Source organism: Dipodomys spectabilis, unplaced genomic scaffold (genome assembly GCF_019054845.1).
Source record: "Dipodomys spectabilis isolate Male_0828 unplaced genomic scaffold, ASM1905484v1 ptg000210l, whole genome shotgun sequence".
Classification (NCBI taxonomy): domain Eukaryota; kingdom Metazoa; phylum Chordata; class Mammalia; order Rodentia; family Heteromyidae; genus Dipodomys; species Dipodomys spectabilis.
The window spans coordinates 3,685,556-3,707,099 of record NW_024870887.1 but is presented as its reverse complement, the minus strand read 5'-3'; the positions used below and the strand labels follow the sequence as shown (position 1 = coordinate 3,707,099).

Below are 21,544 nucleotides of genomic sequence, written 5' to 3'. Positions count from 1 at the left end.
CCCGCCCTCCCGCCAGCCACCTGGGGCTCCGCCCCGCGGGCCTGGGCTGGCTGCAACACCTGTGGGCACCAATGCGGAAAGGCGCAAGCACACAACCAGTTTAGCAAAAAGTAGAATTTATTACAGCAGCAACTGAGGCGAATCGAATGGCCCCCCCCAGGGCCACCACTGCAGCACCACCTCTCTCCCGCCCGTCCACCCCAGCGGGATCGTAGAACAGCTCCCCAGTGCCCGAGGGCCTCCTGTGCACACAGGCTGGGCGGGAGCCGGCAGGTCAGCTACTAGCAACCAGCTACAAGGCGGCTGCTGAGAAGGCCCAGGCCCACGTCTGTGCAAAACAAGTAAACAAAGTGCAGAGGGGAGGAAGAGAGGGGAAGGGAGAGGATGATGCTCAAAACCAGGGAGCCCCAGAGCCCTCCTGATTAATAAAGGAGAGAAGGGGCTTCACAGGGTAATACTGACTGGGGGGAGGGGGGGACAGGAGGGCTGCAGCACGTCCAGGGACAGCCACAGTGCAGATGGGGGCCTGGCCCGAGTGAGCTCTAAGAGGAGACGGTGACAGCGGCTGAGTTGAGAGTGCTGTTCCTGGCAAAATTGAACTTGTTCAGGGTCTCCTCAAGCAGGGAGGTCAGCCGGCTCTGGTCAGCCTGAAGAGAGAAGCTCAGTGAGATGGGGTTGAGGGAAGAGAAGGCAGGGGGCCATCCAGGCGCAGGATAGCAGGAACCCACCTCACTAATGAAACCCAGCTGCACCAGCTCGGCTGCCAACTCCGGTATGTTCTCATCTGACACAGAAACAGAAGAGAGGTAAGTTCAGAGTGAGAGAAGAGACAGCCCTTCGAATCGTCCCAGCCACCCATCTGAGGGGGAGATAGTCACTACATGGGAGTCAGTGTGTTACTTGTCACTGTCCCCAATCTTGTGTCCCTAGAAGGTAAGGTTCACAGATCCTCTAAGGGAAAGGAGAGACTTACTTGGCATCAGGTCACAGCTCAAGTGCCGGTTCAGTTTGTCCTCCAGCTTTAGCAGAAGCGTCAGCTAGAAAAGAGGACAGGAAAATGAGGATACCCTTCCCCATTCTCTGAGCACCAGACGGTGCAGCCCTGGCCCAGAGCCTTACATGGTGTTTGACTCCCTCCTCCACTGACTCAATGTTGCACTGCATCAGCACCACCTAGGACAGAGCAGAGAGAGTCACTAACTAGCGTACAAACCAGTCAGTAAAAATGACCAACCCCTGGAAGTCTTTTTAGCCTATAAGGCATGGTGCCAGGTGCTAGAAATGCATTCTGTACAGTACAAAAATCCTCCTATCCCCCCCTCCTATGAATGTGGACACACCCACGCAGTCCCACCTTGCGAGTCTCCACCTCAGCTGGCTCAGGTGTTGGAGTCTTGACAGAAGGGGGCACAACAGGTGATGTCACCTCCTCCTGCTGTGGTTGCTGAGGCCGAGGCAGCCCAAAGGCTGTCAGAGGGTAGATTCCATTCCTGGAGGGAGGTGAAAACAGGTCATATGGGCTTGCAAATGACTCAGGACAACTGCCCCTGCCTCCTCCCAGCAAGTCTGCCTTTCTCATCCTTCCCTCACCTGACATCTTCCAGGAATTTGTCTAATTCCAAAGCTGGTGACTGAGAGTACCTAGAAAAGAAAGATAATGGAAGGTAAGGGAACAAGCAAATGGCAGATTTAACCTTTCCCAAGGCATAAGAATTTATAAAGCCTCAAGGTGGTTAGTGAACACTTTTTCTTTTTCAGACCCTCTCACTCAGTTACTCACAAAGTCTGAATTGGCTCTCTTCCTGGTCCTGCAGGGATTTCTGCCAGCACAGCACTGGTGTCCATGTTTTTGGTGATCTCCTCCAAAGCATTCTCTGGAATCATGTCTGGGGACAGAATGGGATAGCATATTACATTCAGAGATAAGGAGTGACAGAATATCCTTTTGGAAATAGAAAACACATTCACTAGTGATATTTAGAAGGCCCTTGGTTGGAAAAAAAATCCCTAAAATGGTAAAGGAGACTCACGTTGGTGCCCCACAATGCAGTGGGCAGCAAGGAGTTTGAGTGAGGGTACTTCAAACAGTGCTGGGTGGAAGAGAAGTTCTCTGGCTGTTGGTCTTTGAGCAGGCTCAGGCTGCAGGCACTTCTGAATGAACTCCTAGAAGAGAACAATAAACTAGAGCAGATATCTAGAAACCCTACACTGTGCTCATTTCATCACTAGCACAAAGATTTGTACACTAGGAACTCAGCAGTTGCTGAGGAAATATACCGGGATTTAAAAATTGGTATTTGTTACTTAACTTTAATATTTTATTTTCTAACCACAGCCTTTCTCTTTTGTTTGTTGTTCTTTCTGGTACTGTGGTTTGAACTCACAGACTCAGGCTTATTATTCAGTGTTCTACCGCTAAGCCAAGCCTCCAGTCCTTTTTGAAACTGCTGATTTTCTAGGATCTTACTTTTTGCCCAGGCCGCACCTGTGCCTATGCCTACACTACAATCTTGCTACTTTACATTTCCTACTGGGATAGCAGGTATGCACCACCAAGCATTGGTTGACAAGTACTCAGGAACTTTTTGCCCAGGGTGGCCTGGGCAATTCCTCTCCCTACTCCTTCCCCTCAGCCTCCCAATTACCTAGGATTAGAGGAGTGAATCACCTTGTCCCACTTTTTGTTGTTGTTGTTTTGTCGGTTGTGGGGGCTGAACTCTGGGCCTGGGCTCTGTCCCTCAGCTCTTCAGCTCAAGGCTAGCGCTCTACCACTTGAGCCACAGTGCTACTTCTGGCTTTTCCTGCTTATGTGGTGCTGAGGGATCGAACCCAGGTCCTCATGCATACAAGGCAAGCGCTCTACCACTGAGCCACCTTCCCAGTGTGCAGGGCACTTGGAGGGTGGCAAAGACACCTGTGTGGGAGACTTGGAGGGCCTGCTAGTCTGCAATGGGGTGCTGCACGGCATCACCTCCTGGGGCCATGTCCCATGTGGCAGCCCTAACAAGCCTGGCATCTACATCAACAGTGTCAAATACACGTTCACTTTTTATCAGTATAAATTAATTGTACAATGAGGCTTCATTGTGATATTTACAACAGCATATAATAAATGTACTCTGATCAAATTTACTCCATCTATATTGCACTGCTCTTTATTAACCCTTGCCCTTTTCCTCTCTATTTTTTTTGTGCCAGAACTGAGGCTTACCCCCTGGCTTCCAGCTCTGGGCCTCGAATTCAGTTCTTTTACTTATGGCTTGTGCTCTACCACTTGTTATTTTGATGATGACTAATTGGAAATAAGAGTCTTGAGTATATGTCTACAAGAGTAATTCATATTGTAGCAGCAGTTCATTTTTTGACTCTGTGTCATATTCCATTGTATTACTGTACCATAGTTTGTCCATTCTAATGTTGATGGAAATTTGGATTGTTTCCAGTTTGTGGTCATTATGAATAAAAGTTACTATTAAAAAAAAAAAAGGCTTGAGGATTTGTCTGCCCAAACTGACTTCAAACATTGATTCTCAGGTCTCTGACTCCTCAACAGGTGGGATTATGAGCATGAGGCACCAGCAACTGGCCTCCTTTTCTGTTTTATTAGCCCACTCACTGTCAACCTTTCTTCAGTCTTTCTTGAACTCTAGGCCTGGGCACTGTCCCTGTGCTCTTCAGCTCAGGGCAAGAGCTCCACCACTTGAGCCACAGCGCCACTTCCAGTTTTCTGGTCTCACATGTTTTTCTGCCAGGGCTGTCTTTGAACTGCAAATCCTCACATCTCAGCCTCCTGAGTAGCTAGGATTATAGGAGTGAGCTACCAGCACCTGGCTCTTCTTCAGTCTATTAAAATTTACTTTGTCCACTCCAGTGACTGAATTTCCCATGCTTTCTCTAACCATTTTTCCTCCTTTTCTACTTCACATATGTTCCATGACAACCTGCTTTCTCACTTGAAAGAAAAAGGCTTGGAGATCAACAAGGTTACATATCTAATCTTACATTTGAATATCCCAATCAAATGTCTCACTCCACTCTATCCTCAAATCTTCCAATAGTTTTTCTTCTTTCTCTTCTGTTATTCATAACCCTTCCCTAATGAATTACTATTTATTTTTTGTCCAGCATAGGGCCTGAACTCTGGGCCTGGGCACTGTCCCTCAGCTCTCCAGCTCAAGGCTAGCACTCTACCACTTGAGACAGTGCCACTTCGGGCTTTTTCTGCTTATATGGTACTGAAGAATCGAACGCATGCAAGGCAAGCACTCTACTACTGAGCTACCTTCCCAGCCCCATAAATTATTTTTATTTGGACCTTTCAAGTCTAGCCTCTTCTTACGATAGCCTACCTGCTTTAATGCTTAAATCTTTTCAATCTGAAATCATTATTTCAAGGAACCTTCTTTACTTAAAACTAATAGAGCCGGGCACCAATGGCTCACACCTATATTCCTAGCTACGGTTCAAAGCTAGCCCGGGCAGGAAATTCCATGAGACTTTTATCTCCAATAAACCACTAGAAAACTGGAAGTGCTGATGTGGCTCAACCGTTAAGAGCGCTTGCCTTGAGCTGAAGAGCTGAGGGACAGTGCTCAGACCCAGAGTTCAAGCCCTACAACGGAGAGGAAGAAAAAAAAAAACTAATAGAAATACCAAATGAGCCAGGCACCAGTGGCTCACGCCTGTAATCCCCTAGCTACTCAAGAGGCTGAGATCTGAGGATCATGGTTCAAAGCCAGCCCAGGCAGGAAAGTCTGTGAGACTCTCACCCCCAATTAACCACCAGAAAACCAGAAGTGGTGCTGTGGCTCAAGTGGTAGAGTGCTTGCCTTGAGCTAAATAGCTACATTTAGCTCAAGGATAGCACTCAGGCCCAGCTCAAGCCCCATGACCAACCAAAAAGAAAAAGAAATACCAAATGACTAATGTAACTAATTTAAATTGATATGCTGCCAAGCATTGATGTCTCATTTTTATAATCCTAGCTACTCAGAAAGCTAAAATTTGAGGATCCTAGTTCAAAGCCAGCCTAGAAACACAAATCTGAGATTCTTATCTCTAATTAACTACCAAAAATCAGAAGTAGAGGATCGAATGGTAGAGCACCAGGAATTCAAGCCTAAGTACTGGCAAAAATAAATAGATTTGCTTTAAAATGTCAAGATGGTTGTCTAAGAACATATAGCAATTGCCTGCAGTTACCATCAATTGAGTTAACCTCCATGTTGATACACTTCAATTAGCATACAACTGTTAACCTCAGTATTACCCACCACTGTATCCCCCCTAGACCTGTATGTACATATACAGAAGCATGTTAGGCACCTCCAAGAGAAATTTTACAGCTTTGGCTTTTTCTCTGCTTTATGTTCTATTTCCTTTTTTTTTTTTTGGTGGGGGGAGGCGAGGGGAATCAGAATTATTTGTTTAAATTATCTTTAAGTAGCTGTACAAATGAGTTGCCATTTAACAAAGAATGTTCTCTTGGTCTTAATATACCCTGTTAAGGTTTGGTTAAAGAGGCCATATATGCTACATGAAGGCCTGAATTTGATTCCTCAGTACTACATAAACAGAAAAAGCCAGAAGTGACGTTCATGGCTCAAGTAGTAGAATGATAGCCTTGATCAAAAGAAACTCAGGGAGCCATGTGCTGGTGGCTCATGCCTATAATCCTAGCTACCGGAAGTGGTACTGTGGCTCAAGTGGTACAGTGCTCGCCTTGAGCTGAAGAGCGCAGGGACAGTGCCCAAGCCCCAAGTTCAAGCCCTAGGACTGGCAAAAAAAAAAAAAAGAAAAGAAAAAAGGAGGCAGTATATAACTGAATAGAGCAAGCACAAGATCCTGAATTGAAACCTTAGTACCAACAGCAACAAAAAAGAAGGTAGCAGGTTGCAAAGCTGGCTCAGTGGTAGAGTGCTTGCCTCACATGCATGAGGCCCTGGGTTCGATTCCTCAGCACCACATAAGCAGAAAGAGCCAGAAGTGGCACTGTGGCTCTAATGGTAGAGAGCTAGCCTTGAGCTGAAGAGCTGAGGGACAGCGCCCAGGCCTGCGGTTCAGGCTCTACAACCAGGGGAAGAAGAAAAAAAAAGAAAAAGAAGGTAGCATTTGAAAGTCAGTTAAGAAGGAGCAGTCAAGGCTGAGTGCAGGTAGCTTATGCCTGTAATCCTAGCTACCGGCATGAGATCTGAGGATGGCGGTTCAAAGCCAGCCCGGGCAGGAAAGTCCGAGAGACTCTTATCTCCAATAAACCACTAGAAAACCAGAAGTGGCACTGTGGCTCAAGTGGTAGAGCGCTCACCTTGAGCTGAAGAGCTGAGGGACAGCGCCCAAGCCCAGAGTTCAAGCCCCACAGTGGACCAAAAAAAAAAGGAGCAGTCCTCAAGACCCTTACCCTCTGTAATGAGTCTTCTAGTAGCTGGATGGCACTGCTGATGGCTTCCTGTGACACATAAGATGACTCTCCATTGCCCTGAATCTCCAGCACTGCCATCTACAGGGAAAAGGAATACAAAGAAAGAAGGCCTAAGAACCTCAGCCTTCTTGCAGTCACTACCTCAAGACCAGCACTTTCCTCAGCCTCCCTCCATGTCCTCTTTCCATCTTCCAATTTTACTCCTTCCCCCATTCTCCTCACCTCCAATGCACACATGCCAAAGGAGTAGATGTCCACTGCTGTCGTCACATTGGTAACTTCTAGGGAAAACAAAGAGGGCTTGGTAAAGCAGAGGTTGAGGGTAAGGAATGCCAGACATGCCTTTAGAAAAAAACAAAGATGTGCTAGTACAGTTGCATTGCCTACACCTCAGACTATGAGGTACAAAACTAGGGCATAAAAGATAGGACACAGAAGATGCCTTCCTTACCTCCATACTCTGGTGCAAAGAAGTGTAGATTCTTCTGCTCTTCCCGGCAAGTCTTCACATGATTGTTGATAGTGTCAGGAGCCACTGGGAGTAGGGGAGATACCCACAATCTGACCACCACCAACAAAGCATAGTCTTACTCCAGTAAGAGGCCCCCAGAGCCAAATTTCTCCTTAAGTCTCCATTCTTCCAACAATCAGAAACCATCCGAACACAGACCACACCTGGACATCATCTCCTCCTTTCTCAGGCCTACTGCTTCTCATCTAAGACTCCTAACTTAAAAAAAAAAACTTTGCACTACCCAAACACAGTGGGAGCTTTAGCTAGTCAAGGAACAACATGGTCAAAGGAAAAACTTGTGACTTGGTCATCTTCCCCAAGTCCCACAAAAAAAATGCCAACATTTATTTCATTCACCTATGAAATTAACATAAAAACACAGGCTGCCTTTCCTAATCTGGGACAATTAGGAGTCTTCAAGAACTTGGATAGAAAAGGTAAAGAAGCATTAGAATAGAACCAAGGAGTTAGTCTTCTTCTTATACAACTTTGCTAACTAAAACTCAAGAAAAGTTCAGAACTGAACCAATACCCTTGAATTGGCTTTGTCTTTAACCCACCAAAACTTTTCAGATCCCTGCTCTCTTACTCTTCAATGCTGCCTGCTATGGGGCTGGACAATGTACCAGGCCTAATTTGGACTCACTCTGATCATAAACAATGACAAGGCACAGAATATGGGAGCACAGTATGATTTAGGGAGCCAGCCTGATGATGAGGGGGAATATGAATCTAAAAGGTTAAGTGGCCAGCCAGGCAGAATCCACAGGAAACAAGCAGGTTATGGAGGGGCAAGCAAGTGGAGGGCTGGCAGGGCAGAAGCTAAGCAGGTATAATTAAGCCAGGACGTAGGGGAACAGGCCTTGCTCCCACGACTGCATGCACTGGGCAGCCGCAAAGGGAGCAGGAGCACAAACAGAGCCCAAGTGGGGCAGAGGAAGCTCTCACCATTAGCAAAAATCCTATGAAAGACTGTTGGGAACAGAGCAGCCCGTAAGCGGGAGGGAGGAAAACAGAGAAAAGTTGTAAGCGATGGAGCAGCCAAGCCCCAGACAAATGGTAACAACCACACAGACACAGCACACGGAAATGTACACCGCACACAGATACACAGCAAATGAAAGCACTCACAGCAGGCACATCCTGGACCTCCTCTGGTAGGATCTGACCCCAGGGATTGAGATTAGACCTCACTTCCATTGCTTGCCCTTTCCCAATCTCCTTTCAAATTCTCTATATTAGTCCCAGTTTCCCTCCAAAAAGGTACAAGATTACATACCCTACCCCCTCTCTACTAATTGGCCTCTCCCTATGAATTACCTCCAGCAAGGTCCTGTCTCTTGTTACTAGTCCATACCACAGAATTTTGCTCTGTTCTCCACCATGCCTTTCCTCTTACCCCCATGGTTCCCAAATTCCCGAGGCTCCCATGCCCAGAACCTCTCCCTCCCCTCACCAGAGCCAATCTTGATGAGTCCGTTGTGCTGGATGAAGATGGTGTCACAGGTCAGGTTCCCATGGATGATGGGAGGGTCACAGGAGTGCAGGTAGCTGTGGGGGCACTGGGCTGTTAGAGGGGCCACTGGGAAATTAAGGGCAGGGGGAACCCAAGGGTTAAGAGGAGCAAGGGCCAGGACTCCTGCTGGTCACCATAAAGATAATCCCCAAACTGTGACTCTGTATTATGCCTGATAATTTCAATAGTTGGATAAGCACTTAGAGAAAGAAGTAGGAGACAGTGTTGTTTTTGTTTGGACATTAAGAGGCGCCCTTTACAAGACCTATGGGGGGCCTAATTGTGACAGTATATGACTCAAAGAAAATGGGAGGCAGAATAGATCGGCAGAGTAGTGCCCCTGCAATCTGTTTGAACTAAATCAGGAATACACAGGAAAGAAACGAATCAGATACTACTTACCTGAGGGCAGAGAGGATTTGTGTGCACCAGCGCTTCCAAGCCTACAATAGAATTTGGTTCAAGGATTAGTAGTAACCCCTTCCCTTAACCCTCCGATAGATGCTCCCATCTATCCCTAACCAGCTTCACAATTAACAGTCTCCTTAAGCACCTCCAAAATCCAAAACTTTGTCTTCCCTCCTCCTTACCTTTTCATTCATAGTCTTGTGGTTCTTTTTTGTCTTCTTCAGAAATTGCTTCAGACTTCCAGATGACATGTATTCTGTGATAAAAATTACCTGGGGAAGTGAAGCATTTACTGTAAGGCTTTATAGCAGAAATGATTTCTTGCCTAGTGATTTTTTGCTTTTGGTTTTTTGGGTATTTAAAAAAATGTTTTGACAAGAAGTGGCACTGTGGCTCAAGTGGTAGAGAGCTAGCTTTGAGCTGAAGAGGTGAGGGACAGCGCCGATACTGAGTTCAACCCCCACGACCAACACACACACACACACGCACAAATGTTTTGGTGGTACTGTGCTTTGAACATAGGGCCTTGTGTTTGCCAGATGGGCAGACACTTTTACCACTTATACTAGATGCCTGTTAAACATGTGTGGGTTTTTTTTTCAACTTTCTCTCCTGTTCTTAGCATCCTTTTCGGGGCCTGAACTCTGGGCTTGGGCACTGTCCCTCAGCAATTCAGCTCAAGGCTAGCGCTCTACCACTTGAGCCACAGCGCCACTTCCGGCTTTTTTCTTTTTTCTTATGTGGGCCTGAGGAATCGAACTCAGGGCCTCAGGCATGCAAGACAAGCGCTCTATCACTGAGCCACCTTCCCAACCCCCTTAGCATCCTTTTCTTAGACTGAGTAAACAATGAAAACTCTAAAATAGGAGCCATAGGAAGAAGAAAGCAAAAGTTTACTCATTTCTTACCATTTATAGCAGGGCAAAAACCATGTGACAGGTGAATTCTTACTACTATAGCAGTGGATTCAAGTTCTATTTCAAAACTACATTTTCAGGTCTAGGAGGCATGGTTCAAGTGATAGAGTGCTGAGTTCAATCCCTAATACTGGGGGAAAAAATTATGATCAAAACTACCAAGTTTTGCGGGATGCTGGTGGTTCACGTTTGTAATTCTAGCTACTCAGAAGGCTGTGAACTGAGGATTAAAGTTTGAAGCCAATGAGACTCTATCTCCAATTAATTATCAAAAGCCAGAAGTGGAGCTGTGGCTCAAGTGCAAAGTGCTAGCTTTGAGCCCAAAATACCAGGGACAATACCCAAGCCCTGAGTTCAAATCCCAGGACCAGCACAAAAGAAAAAAGAAAAAAACTACCCAATTCTCTGAAAGTAAAAGGAGCAATAATGTACCTAGTTGCTTACAGAAAGTTCAGGATATAGTAGAGAAAAATTCTTACCCTGGCTTTGTTCTCTTTAATGTCAGCCCAGTACTTGTGAAATTTAACAATATTGAGATGTTCTAATTGAATCAGATTATCAAACACTGCACGGACTTTTTCCTAGAACAAGGGAGACAAATGGGTAAGAGTTCACAAATCACCCTAATGATCCTGAGAATCCAGAGGTGATCTAACCCCCAACACGCTCTCCCCCAGTCAGTGTCCCCACATGGACTCCTCTTTAAACACCAGTGTTCTAAAGCCCCCAGGCTACAGCATTTCACCATTACCTACCTCCTGCAGTTTGTAGTTCTTGCGCTCAGAGAACTGTACCTCATTCCACACAACTTCCACACCTTCCTCTGTATCCATGGCCAGGTATGCACTGTCAATACCTGGTACATTCCGCTGATTCACCTGAGAAAAAGTTCAAATGGAATTAAAGTTACCTCTCTATTTTATTAAAGTTGACCTCCTTATTTTAATACTCTGTGAGACCAACTTCTCCCAGTGCCCAACCTATTGAAATCTGGTCTGCCTCTTTGGATAGTCCTTCTAGTTCACCTTTTATTTTGTTTTTGGGTTTTTTTGGGGGGGAGGGGTCCGGCCGTGGGGCCTGAAGTCTGGGTCTGGGCGCTGTCCCTCAGCTCTTCAGCTCAAGGCTAGCACTCTACCACTTGAGCCACAGCGCTGCTTCTTCTCACCTTTTAAATAATTTATTCTCCCAAGAGTGATGCTTCCATCACCTTACCTCTTCTCGCCTCTTTTGCCAGCGCCCACATGGTGACTCTTCCAAGATCTCAGATTCATCTTCACTCTCTTCTTCTTCCTCGGGAGAAGCAGCTGAGGTTGTAGAGGTCACAGGAGGTGACACTGAAGTCAGGCCAGGAGCTGAAGATGAGGATTCTACCTTTGGGTCTGAGCCACTACTGAGTACTGTCTGAGACTCTCCCTCCGACATACTGGAATGAACACTCACGCCTGCAGTGGTTGGGCAAAGACAAAGGCAGCAGCGGTCAAAATAAAACTACAAAGATTTCGTCTTAACCTCATTTGTAAGCCCCAAAACACATACCTCCCTTGTTTCCTTTAACTCCAATATCAGAACTAATTCCTGTGTAAATACTGAAACATTAACTACTCTTGTAACTCTGAAGGAGAGCTACCTTAGCTGAAGATGACAACACCAGAGTGGCAAATAAAAATTTTAAAACAGTATAATATTCTTTAAAGGGATTATAAGTAAGGTTTACTTATAAGGTTATATAAGTAAGGTTCAAATGAACAGACAACTGGATGTCCCATTCCCTCTCAACAATTTGTCCAGTAAGTTTCCATTCTGAATACTCCTGGACCCCTACTACACTCTGCTCAAGAACTATGCCAAATAGCCACTATTGAAAACAGATGATTCTGTTTGTTACCTTAAGACAGCTCTAAGGCTACTACCCTCAGCCAACTTATCCAGCAAACGCCTAAGCTGATTTAGCCTAGCAGAACTAACCTTGGCACTCACTATCCCTTCTATAAGAGAATGAGCTTGCTAATCCATGGAGAGGCTACCCTTGACACACATGTTTGGCAGTGATGACTTCATCTTTGATGACTTAATCCTTCCTATGATGTGAGTATAGTGAGTAGGTACTGACTAACATTTTTCATTCACTCAATAAATGTTTAGTAAACACTTATTATAGATCACCCACTGGTCAAATGACTGAGATAGAAGAGTGAATAAATTAGATGCCTAGGGGCTGGGAAGGTGGCTCAGTGGTAGAGTGTTTGCCTAGCATGCATGAAGCCTTAGGTTCGATTTCTCAGTACCACATGCACAGAAAAAGCCAGAAGTGGCGTTGTGGCTCAAGTGATAGAGTGCTAGCCTTAAGAAAGAAAAAAAAAAATGAGATGCCTATACCTAAAGGGCCACAAATTCAAGGCATTAACTTTCCAGTCTTCATTTCATTCACACTACTCAAACTCTGAAGTTTCCATTCTATGGGGAAGTGTATTTGACATAGGTATTCCTTTCAATTGCAAACAACTCAATAATATTTCTACAGGAATATGACTTCTTCAGGAAAAAGCTAAATATTATCAACTGGGGCTAGAGTGTCACATGACAAGCAATGAATGTTATTGCATACAGCTAAGAACAACAGCTGAAAAGGAATTAAAACCGATGTATGCTGGGCTCAAGGAAGTAGAGTCCAATAAAAAGAGGATATCCTGGAGACTAAATTGTCATCTCCAAATTCAGAATGCCAGACGCCTCCAATCCACACCAGTCTTTCAGAACTTCTAATGCTCTCCTCTGCTTATACTGTCTAACCTCAACCTATACTGTTTAACCTAGGTCAGAAGATTTTTAAGACATTTAGGAACTCCAAAGAGCAACAAAGCACAAAACACATACGTTAAGTCTATAAGATCCTAGATCGGGGCTGGGAAGGTGGCTCAGTGGTAGAGCGCTTGCCTTGCATGCATGAGGCCCTGGATTCCTCACACCACATAAGCAGGGGGAAAAAAAAGCCGGAAGTGGTGCTGTGGCTCAAAGTGGTAGAGCGCTAGCCTTGAGCTTCAGAGCTGAGGGACAGCGCCCAGGCCCAGAGTTCAGGCCAAACGAACAGACCCCCCCCCCACCCCCAAAAAAGATCCTAGATCAGCTATATTCATTAAGCACATCCAAAATCGGAAGTAAAATTCCCAGCAAGATTACAATTTAAAAAAAAAAATAGTGGACTCAGTAATACAATAAAGGCAATAGCTAAAGGGATCTAAGAACCTTCTGGACCAAGAGCACCCCAGCAGAGGCCAAATCATCAATTACACAGGTGCCCAGGAATGTGCTTGTCTTCTCCCTCCCCAGTCTTGCCCAGGTAGGCAAAATGCGGGAAGTGCAAGGTCTTCCGCAGAACTCCTAGCGATGAATACACCTGCAACACTGGGGCTCTGCTTCCGAGGTACCCAGAGGTTTAAAAAAGCGACCACACAGGAAAAGTCCATATCTGTCCATAAGGGCAATCTCCTCGCAGCCTCCAGCCACCCTGAGGCGCTACGTTCCCAGCGGAGCAGTGTCAGTCACCCTGCAAAGTTGTTCTCGGGCACTGTCATAATTAACACAACAAGCGTGTCAACTCGGCAACAGCTCGCAGCCACAGGCTCCACACCCGCCCTCACCCCGAGTCAACCAGGAAGGCCTCCGAAGCCCGTAGAAGTGTGGTAGGAGCAAGCTCGGGGGAAGGAGGAGGCCCTGACGCTCTCACACTCCAACAGGTCGCGCAGCCGCGGTGTGGAGGCCAGCGGCTGCAGGCGCGAGTGTGCCCCTCCGGGCGGGCGGGCGCGCGCGCTGGGGGCCACCTCATCAAAGGCCGGCCCCGCGGCGCCGTCAGGCCCCGCAGGCCACGCCCCCGCGCCGCCGGCGCCCCGCCCCGCGAGCAGGCCCGGCCGGGTCGCCGCGCTTCCTTCCGCAGGCCACCAGGCCGCGACCGCCGCCCCGCCCCCGCCGCCGGCCCCGCCTCTCGCGGCTGGAGTTCCAAGCGAACGCCTGGGCCTCCCGACCCGCGCCCGCAGAATTCCGGGCGGCCGCCGCCACGCCGGGGAAGCCAGACGAGCGGGTCAGCGGTCAAGGCCGTGGCGGCTCCTCGGCTGCGGCAGGTCAGGCCGAGCGGGCCTGGCTGCCGAGTGAGCCGCGCCGCCCACAGTACCCTCCGGCCGGTCCCACTGTCCCAGGGCTCGGGCGCGGTCCTGCCATCGTCTCGCAAGCCCTTGCCTCTGGGACTCGTCCCCCAAGGGCTCACCTCCCGGCTCCGCGCCCGCAGCCTGCGCTTCAGCTCCAGCTCGGGTTCCGGGACCTCGGAGCACAGCGACTCCCTCACAGCTGCGCTCCACAGCGCAACCGAACTGCGGGCCCCGCCCTCGCGGCGTCCGGCCCAACAGATGGGCGGTGCCGCCGCGCCGCCAGGTTTCCATTGGACGGGGCGGTGAGGGGCGGTGCCCGCAGACGGGCGCTCGCAGGGCGGTGCTCAGCCGGGTCTCCTCCCTGTGCGCCGCCGGGGCCGACACATCGCCGAGGGGTGGGTCGTCTCTGTCTCTGGTCTCCGCTGGGGCTCGTCTCTGCCCACCGGTCCTCCCCGTCCAGGTGTCCCCAGTGATTCTGCTGGACGAAGGGAAAGACTTCTCCCTTTTCTCCGAGGCGCCATGACAGTCCTAATCGCATGAAAAGACAAAAGGAGCTCTAGACATAGCCTCCAATCCGAGGGGAGCCCATCGCCTTTACCAGTGGCGGAGGAGACAGACTGAGCAGGGCACTCATTCATCAGGAAGCTTTAAACACACACAACAAAACAAGATAAGAACACGATACTGAAAATTAATAGTTAACTATTTGCTAAAACTTTGCAAAAGGTTTTCACAGACTGCTGCACTAAAAAGAGTTCGGGTTACCCCACACCATAGATTATATTTCTGATTTCGGCCCATTCTAGTACAGTAGGTGTATGTGCTTAGTTCTGTATTTTTTTTTATTGATTTTCAGGAATCTCCCTATGTAGATAACGCTGACCTGGAATTCACTATGTAACCCAAGTAGGCCTCCAACTTTTTCTTTTTTTCTTTTTTTTTGTCAGTCGTGGGGCCTGAACTCTGGATCTGGGCACTGTCCCTCAGCTCTTCAAGGCTACCTAGCACTCTACCACTTGAGCCATAACACCACTTCTGGCTTTTTCTGCTTATGTGGTGCTGAGGAATCAATTCCAGGGCCTCATGCATGCAAGGCAAGCACTCTACCACTGAGCAGCTTCCCAGCCCTGCCCTCAAACTTTTGATCCTCTTGACTCAGTCTCTAGATTGCTGGGCTTATAGGAATGACCATGCCTGGACTCCTGTGGTGTGTGCGTGTGCGTGTGCGTGTGCGCTGTTACTTGAGCGCAGAGTCTATATGCATTGTACCTTAGCTTTTTCACTTAAGGCTGGCACTCTACCACTTGAGCCACAGATCCACTTTCATCTTTTTTCCTTTTTTTTTTTTTTTTTGTTGGTTGTGGAGCTTGAACTCTGGGCCTAGGCACTGTCCCTCAGTTCTTCAGCTCAAGCCGAGCCCTCTACCATCTGAGCCACAGTGCCATTTCCGGTTTTCTGGAGATAAGTCTCACAGACTTTCCTGCCTGGGCTGGCTTTGAACCGAATGCCTCAGATCTCAGTCTTCTGAATAACTAGGATTATAGGTGTGAGCCACCAGTGCCAAGATTGTTTGTTTATTGTGCTTATGTGGAGATGAGTCTCACCTACTTTATTGTCTGAGCTGGCTTCAGAACTCTATCCTCAGATCTCAGACTCCAGAGCAGCACACAGATGTGATAAGTAGCTTAGATTACAGGCATGAGCCACCAGAACCCAGTTTACGGTTTTAAGAGAAGACAAATACATGATATTGTGAAATTTTATGAAGTATTTGAGCAATTTAAGAGTGAAAGTTTGAAATAAGAGGAGAGTTTCAGGCTGCTGAAGGGTTCCCTATAAGTACTAGAAAGGAACTAGTTGAAAGAGAAAGGCTCATGCCTCCGGAAAAAGATTAGTTTTTAAAATAAACGTTGTAAGGTGAAGAAATGAGAAAATGAGTTTCTGTGAAGTTTCTTCTTTATCTCAGTCAGATTTAGAGATTTCTCCCTTTAAGGGCAATGAAATTTGGCAATTATGACTCCTAAGTTCAGTTGATTGATTGATCCTTTTTCCTCCATAATATATGTCTAATGGCAATGAATTTCCATCAACCAGTTTTGTCTTTAGTTTTCAATGAGTCACCCAGAATCTATCACCTTTATGTATATGCATGTGCATGGGTCCTATGGTTTGAACTTGTGGGAGCTGTCCCTGTGTTCTACCACTTGAACCACAGCTCCACTTCGGTGTTTTTTTGTTTTTGTTTTTTTAAAGTGTTAATTGGAGATAATAATCTCATGGGCTGTCCTGCCCAGGCTGGCTTCAAACAGCCATTCTCAGATCTCAGTCTACTGAATAGTTAGGATTACAAGTGTGAGCCACCAGTGTTCTACCACAATCTATTATCTTCTTTATTTTTTAAAAAAAATTTTGTCAGTCCTGGGGCATAAACTCTGTGCCTGGGCGCTATCCATCAACTCTCCAGCTCAAGGCTAGTGCTCTACCACTTGAGCACAATGCCTCTTCTGGTTTTCTGAGTGGTTTATTGGAGATAAGAGTCTCATGGAGTTTCCTACCAGGGCTGGCTTTGAACCTTGATCCTCAGATCTCAGCCTCCTGAGTACCTAGGATTACAGGCGTGAGCCACTGATGTGCAGCTTCTATAATCTTTTATTTCAACTTTTTCACAACCAATCTAAATTCCTTCCAAACATCTTTTAAAGAAAACCTTTTAACGATTTAGGATTTTTGTGTGTCGTGGGGCCTGAACTCTGGGCCTTGGGTGGTATCCATCAGCTCTTCAGCTCAAAGCTAGAGCTCTACCATTTGAGCCACAGCGCCACTTCCAGTTTTCTGGTGGTTAATTGGATATAAGAGTCTCACGAATTTTCCTACCAGGGCTGGTTTTGAACTGCAATCCTCAGATCTCAGCCTCCTGAGTAGCTAGAATTACAAGCATGAGCCACCAGTGCCTGGCAGTAATTGGAAAATTTATTGCATTTTTGCTCAAAGTTTTCTTTCTCAGTAAGAGACCATTACCATATCTCTAATCATAATATTCCTCTATGGATAGAATGGAAAGAAAGAGAAAGACAGACAGAGAGAGAGGAGAAGGAAGAAAGAAAGAAAGAAACAAGGAAGGAAGGAAAGAAGGAAGGAAGAAAAGAGGGAAGGAAAAAGCAAGCAAGCAAGCAAGCAGGCAAACTGGGAATGTAGGTTAGTGGGAGAGTGCTTGCCTAGCAAGCATGAGACACTGGGTTCAATTCCTCAGTAGCACATAAGCAGAAAAAGCCAGACGTGGTGCTGTGGCTCAAAGTGGTAGAGTGCCAGCCTTGAGTAAATCCTACATGATTTCTGAGGTCAGTTCCCAGGACTCGCAAAAAAGAAAAGAAAAGAAAAGAAAAAGAAAGAAAGGAAGAAAGAAAGGAAGAAAGAGGGGCTGGGAAGGTGGCTCAGTGGTAGAGCGCTTGCCTTGCATGCATGTGGCCCTGGGTTAATTCCTCAGCACCACATAAGCAAAAAGAAAAAAGCCGGAAGTGGCACTGTGGCTCAAGTGGTAGAGTGCTAGCCTTGAGCTGAAGAGCTGAGGGACAGCACCCAGGCCCAGAGTTCAGGCCCCACAACCAACAAAGAAAAAAATGAAAGAAAGGAAGAGAGGCAGGGAGGGAAGAAGAGAGAGAGGGAGGGAGGAAGAAAGAGGGAAGGAGGGAGGGAGGAAGGAAGAAAGAATGAAAGAGAAAAGAGAGAGGGCTGTGAATGTGGCTTAATGGTAGAGTGCTTGGCTAGCACGCATGAAGCCCTGGGTTCCATTCCTTAGTACCACAGAAAAAGTCTGAATGGAAGTGGTAGACTGCTATTCTTTTTTTTTTTTTTTTGGGGGGGGGTCTGGTCATGCGGCCTGAACTCTGGGCCTGGGCACTGTCCCTCAGCTCTTCAGCTCAAGGCTAGCACTCTACCACTTGAGCCACAGCACCACTTCCGGCTTTTTTCTTTTTGCTTATGTGGTGCTGAGGAATTGAACCCAGGGCCTCAGGCATGCAAGGCAAGCGCTCTACCACTGAGCCACCCTCCCAGCCCTAGACTGCTATTCTTGAGCTAAAGAAGCTCAGGGACAGTGCCTAATCCCTGATTCAAGCCCCAGGACAGGGGAGAGAGGGAGAGAGAAAGGGAGAGGGAGAGAGGAGGGAAGAGAGAGGAGAGAGGGGCGGGAAGAAAGAGAGAATAACCAATCCTTTCAGGGTTGGAGGTGTGGCTCTGTTGGTATTATGCTAGCCAAGGAGTGAAAGCATCAGATACTGAGTTGGAGTCCCAGTCTTGGATCTAAATAAAGAATGTGGGCCCTATCTTCCAATAGTATCTTAAACTGAAGACATAATTAAGATGTAACTTTGCTTAAAGCTTTGTCTCTCAGTGTATCTCTGTCTCCTCACCCCCTCCCCCACCATTTCTTCCTTGCTGAGGATCAAACCCAGGGCTTCATGCATGCTATAGACTTTTGGTGATTATTTACAATTCTGTAAGACCTCACACTAAGAGGAGTTTCCATTTCTTGATAGTTATCAATTATCTGACTTGTTCTAAAACATACACATCCAGGACCCTCCTTAGATCAACTGATTGTGAATCTTGGGGTTCACAGAGGGATGAAACTTGGGTTTCTGTATATCTAAGAATTTTCCAGGTGGTTGTGATGTGGTATTCTGATTTCTGGCCTGGCATAAAGCTGAAGTGTGGTAGCCATCACCTTAACCCATATTCTGCACCTTCCTAAGGATGATCCATTCCCTTGGGACATTGCCTCACACTCAGCCTCTGAGCTTCACTTTTTTTCTTTTCTTTTCTTTTCTTGCCAGTCCTGGGCTTGAATTCAGGGCTTGGGCGCTGTCTCTGAGCTTCTTTTGCTCAAGGCTAACACTCTACCTCTTGAGCCACAGTGCCACTTCTGTATATTTCTGGTTTGTTTGTTTTTTTCCCAGTCATGGGGCTTGAACTCTGGGCTTGGGCGCTGTCCCTGTGCTCTTCAGCTCAAGGCTAGCGCTCTACCACTTGAGCCATAGCTCCACTTCCGGTTTTCTAGTTGTTTATTGGAGATAAGAGTCTCACAGACTTTCCTGCCCAGGCTAGCTTTGAACCTCGATCCTCAGATCTCAGCCTCCTGAGTAGCTAGGATTACAGGCATGAGCCACCAGCACCCTGCTTCTGGCTTTTTCTGTTTATGTGGTACTGAGGAATCCAACCCAGAGCTTCCTGCGCACTAGGCAAGCACTCTACCACCAAGCCACATTCCTAGCCTGAGCTTCACTTTTTACATGAACTTTGGTGAATCCCAGCATAAGGAACTAAGTCTGCTTGTAAGAAAATCATAAAATACAAGCAGGGCTACTGGGGAATTCAAGAATTAAAAAAAATAAATAAATAAAAAAGCCAGACTGGGGATTTAGTTCAATGGTGGAGGACCTTCCTAGTCCTCTAAGACTCTGGATTTGATTTCCAGCATCTGAGTAGCAAGGATCATAGGCATAAGCTACATTCTAAAATATGTTTGGTGAGGATATAACTTCATAAGTAGAGGAACATCTTATACATAGACTGAATAGAAAACAAACGATTCTCTTTGTAGAGAAAGATTATGTGGGCAGGTATCTTGGGCTGAATAACATTCCCCAAAGGTATCTATGTCCTATGTCCTGGAATTTGTGTTATGGGGCAAGAGGAAGCATGCATGTGTTTAAGGATTCTAGAGAGAGTGCATTATTCTATATTATTAGGGTGGTTTTTAAATGCAATCATAAATGTTCATCTAAGAGAGAGATTCAACTACAGAAGAGAAGGAAATGTAACTAGAGAAGCAAGAGCTTGATGCTCAGGAATGCAGGCAGCTTCTTGAGGCTAGAAAAGGTACCAAACCAAACTCTCCCTTACAGACCCCAGGAGGATCCACTGTCAATAGTGCGATCCGTTCCAGCTATCTAGCCTCTAAGAATGTGCAAAAAATAAATCGTGATGTTGTCAGTCACCAAGTTTGTGCTGATTATGATAGCAGCCATAGGAAACTAATAAGTTTTTCCATGGAAGAAAGTTGACTTGGGTTCTAAAGGGTAAGTAGAAATTCAACCCTAAGTTAAGAACAGTCCAGGGAAGACTAAAATCTCCTTCGATCTGACTCTTCTAATATTACAAGACAGAAACCTGGGCCATAAAACCTATATATTTTCCAGATAGCATCTTCTATTTTTGACTGGGGCCAACTTTGGACTATGAGCCTCTCAATTTCTTTTTTTTTTTTTTTTTATTGTGAAAATACTGTACAGAGGGGTTACAATTACATGGGCAAGATAACGAGTACATTTCTTATCAAGCATTGTAGCCTCCTCCTTTGTTTCCCCTTCCCATCCCATCCTCCTCCCCTCCCGCCCCCCCCCACCGAACCCCCCCCCCCCCCCCCGCCACCAAAGTTGTAAAGTTCGTTTTTGACATCATAACTTGTACGTCTCATTATTGCAATGGGTCCACCTGTATCCCTATTTAAATGATTAGTTTTTTCCCTTCCCCTCCACAAATTATAACAACATCAAATACAGTGAAAGCAGGGGTTATACCGTGGGGGAGGGACATACAAAGCAACAAAGAAATAATCTTATAAATGTGTTGGAAACAATTGCATGAAAGAAAAAAACATTTGAATACATATCTTAGGATTCATTTCCCTAACATCAACTTATCTGTCCTTTTCTGCTTGACTCAGACATATACTAGTTATTGCAAATAAGGGAAACCATGGGACCTATGTTTCTTTGGGCCTGGCTTACTTCACTTAATATAATTTTTTCCAAGCCTTTCCATTTCCTAACAAATGGAGCAATGTCATTCTTTCTGATGGAGGCACAGAATACCACATTTTCTTGATCCATTCATCTACTGAGGGGCATCTGGGTTCGTTCCATATCTTAGCTATGGAAAATAAGGCTGCAATAAACATAGTCGTGCTGGTAGTTTTAGTGTGGTCTTGTGAACATTTGGGTAAATGCCCAAAAGTGGGATTGCTGGGTCATAGGGGAGCTCTATGTGGAGTCTTTTAAGGAACCTCCATACTACTTTCCAAAGTGGTTGAACAAGTTTACACTCCCATCAACAATGCAATAAGGTTCCCTTCTGTCCACATCCCCTCCAGCATCTCTTGTTATTAGAGTTCTTGATTATAGCCATTCTAACTGGAGTGAGGTAGTATCTCAATGTTGTTTTGATTTGCATTTCCTTTATAGAGAGGTTATATTTCTTTTATAGAGAGGTTGAACATTTCTTCATGTGTCTATTGGCCATCCTTCTTTCCTCTTCAGAGAAGTTTCTCTTTAAGTCTTTAGCCCACTTAGTTATTGGGCAGTTGTTTCTTTGAAGATTTGTTGTTGGAGGATTTAATTTTTTGAGTTCCAGGTATATTTTAGATATGAGCCCCTTGTCTGTTGTATGGCTACTGAAGATCTTCTCCCAATCCGTGGGCTTTCTACTGATCTTGCTAGCCATGTCCTTTGCCATGCAGAAGCTCTGAAATTTCATGCAATCCCATTTGTCCAACCTTTCTTTGATTGGTTGTGTTTCAGGGTCTCTATTAAGAAAATTTCGGCCTGTGCCAAGGAGACCTAGGGTTTCTCCGAT

At 46.3% G+C, this 21,544-nt stretch overlaps 1 protein-coding gene and 1 long non-coding RNA gene across 3 annotated transcripts; one reads left to right on the top strand and one right to left on the bottom strand.

The window, feature by feature from the left end:
- Positions 1–99: 99 nt before the first annotated feature.
- Positions 100–14,146, bottom strand: Nrbp1 (nuclear receptor binding protein 1). 2 transcript variants are annotated; one of them, XM_042696794.1, is made up of 18 exons: positions 14,032–14,146; positions 10,986–11,215; positions 10,529–10,651; positions 10,253–10,354; positions 9,039–9,128; positions 8,851–8,891; positions 8,389–8,483; positions 6,870–6,953; positions 6,641–6,699; positions 6,398–6,496; positions 2,031–2,163; positions 1,781–1,886; positions 1,591–1,641; positions 1,355–1,490; positions 1,120–1,173; positions 974–1,037; positions 729–784; positions 100–647 (listed from the first exon to the last, which is right to left on the bottom strand). In XM_042696794.1, exons 2-18 carry the CDS (start codon positions 11,193–11,195, stop codon positions 543–545), a joined length of 1,608 nt encoding a protein of 535 aa, XP_042552728.1. In that variant the 5' UTR covers positions 11,196–11,215; positions 14,032–14,146; the 3' UTR covers positions 100–542. The 2 variants fall into 2 exon arrangements, with proteins under 2 accessions (XP_042552728.1, XP_042552729.1); XM_042696795.1 differs by having other exon boundaries at positions 10,986–11,217; positions 14,035–14,136.
- Positions 5,678–6,075, top strand: LOC122122545. Its single transcript, XR_006150166.1, has 3 exons — positions 5,678–5,713; positions 5,811–5,813; positions 6,014–6,075. It is a non-coding gene; the product is annotated as an uncharacterized LOC122122545 (long non-coding RNA).
- Positions 14,147–21,544: the final 7,398 nt, after the last annotated feature.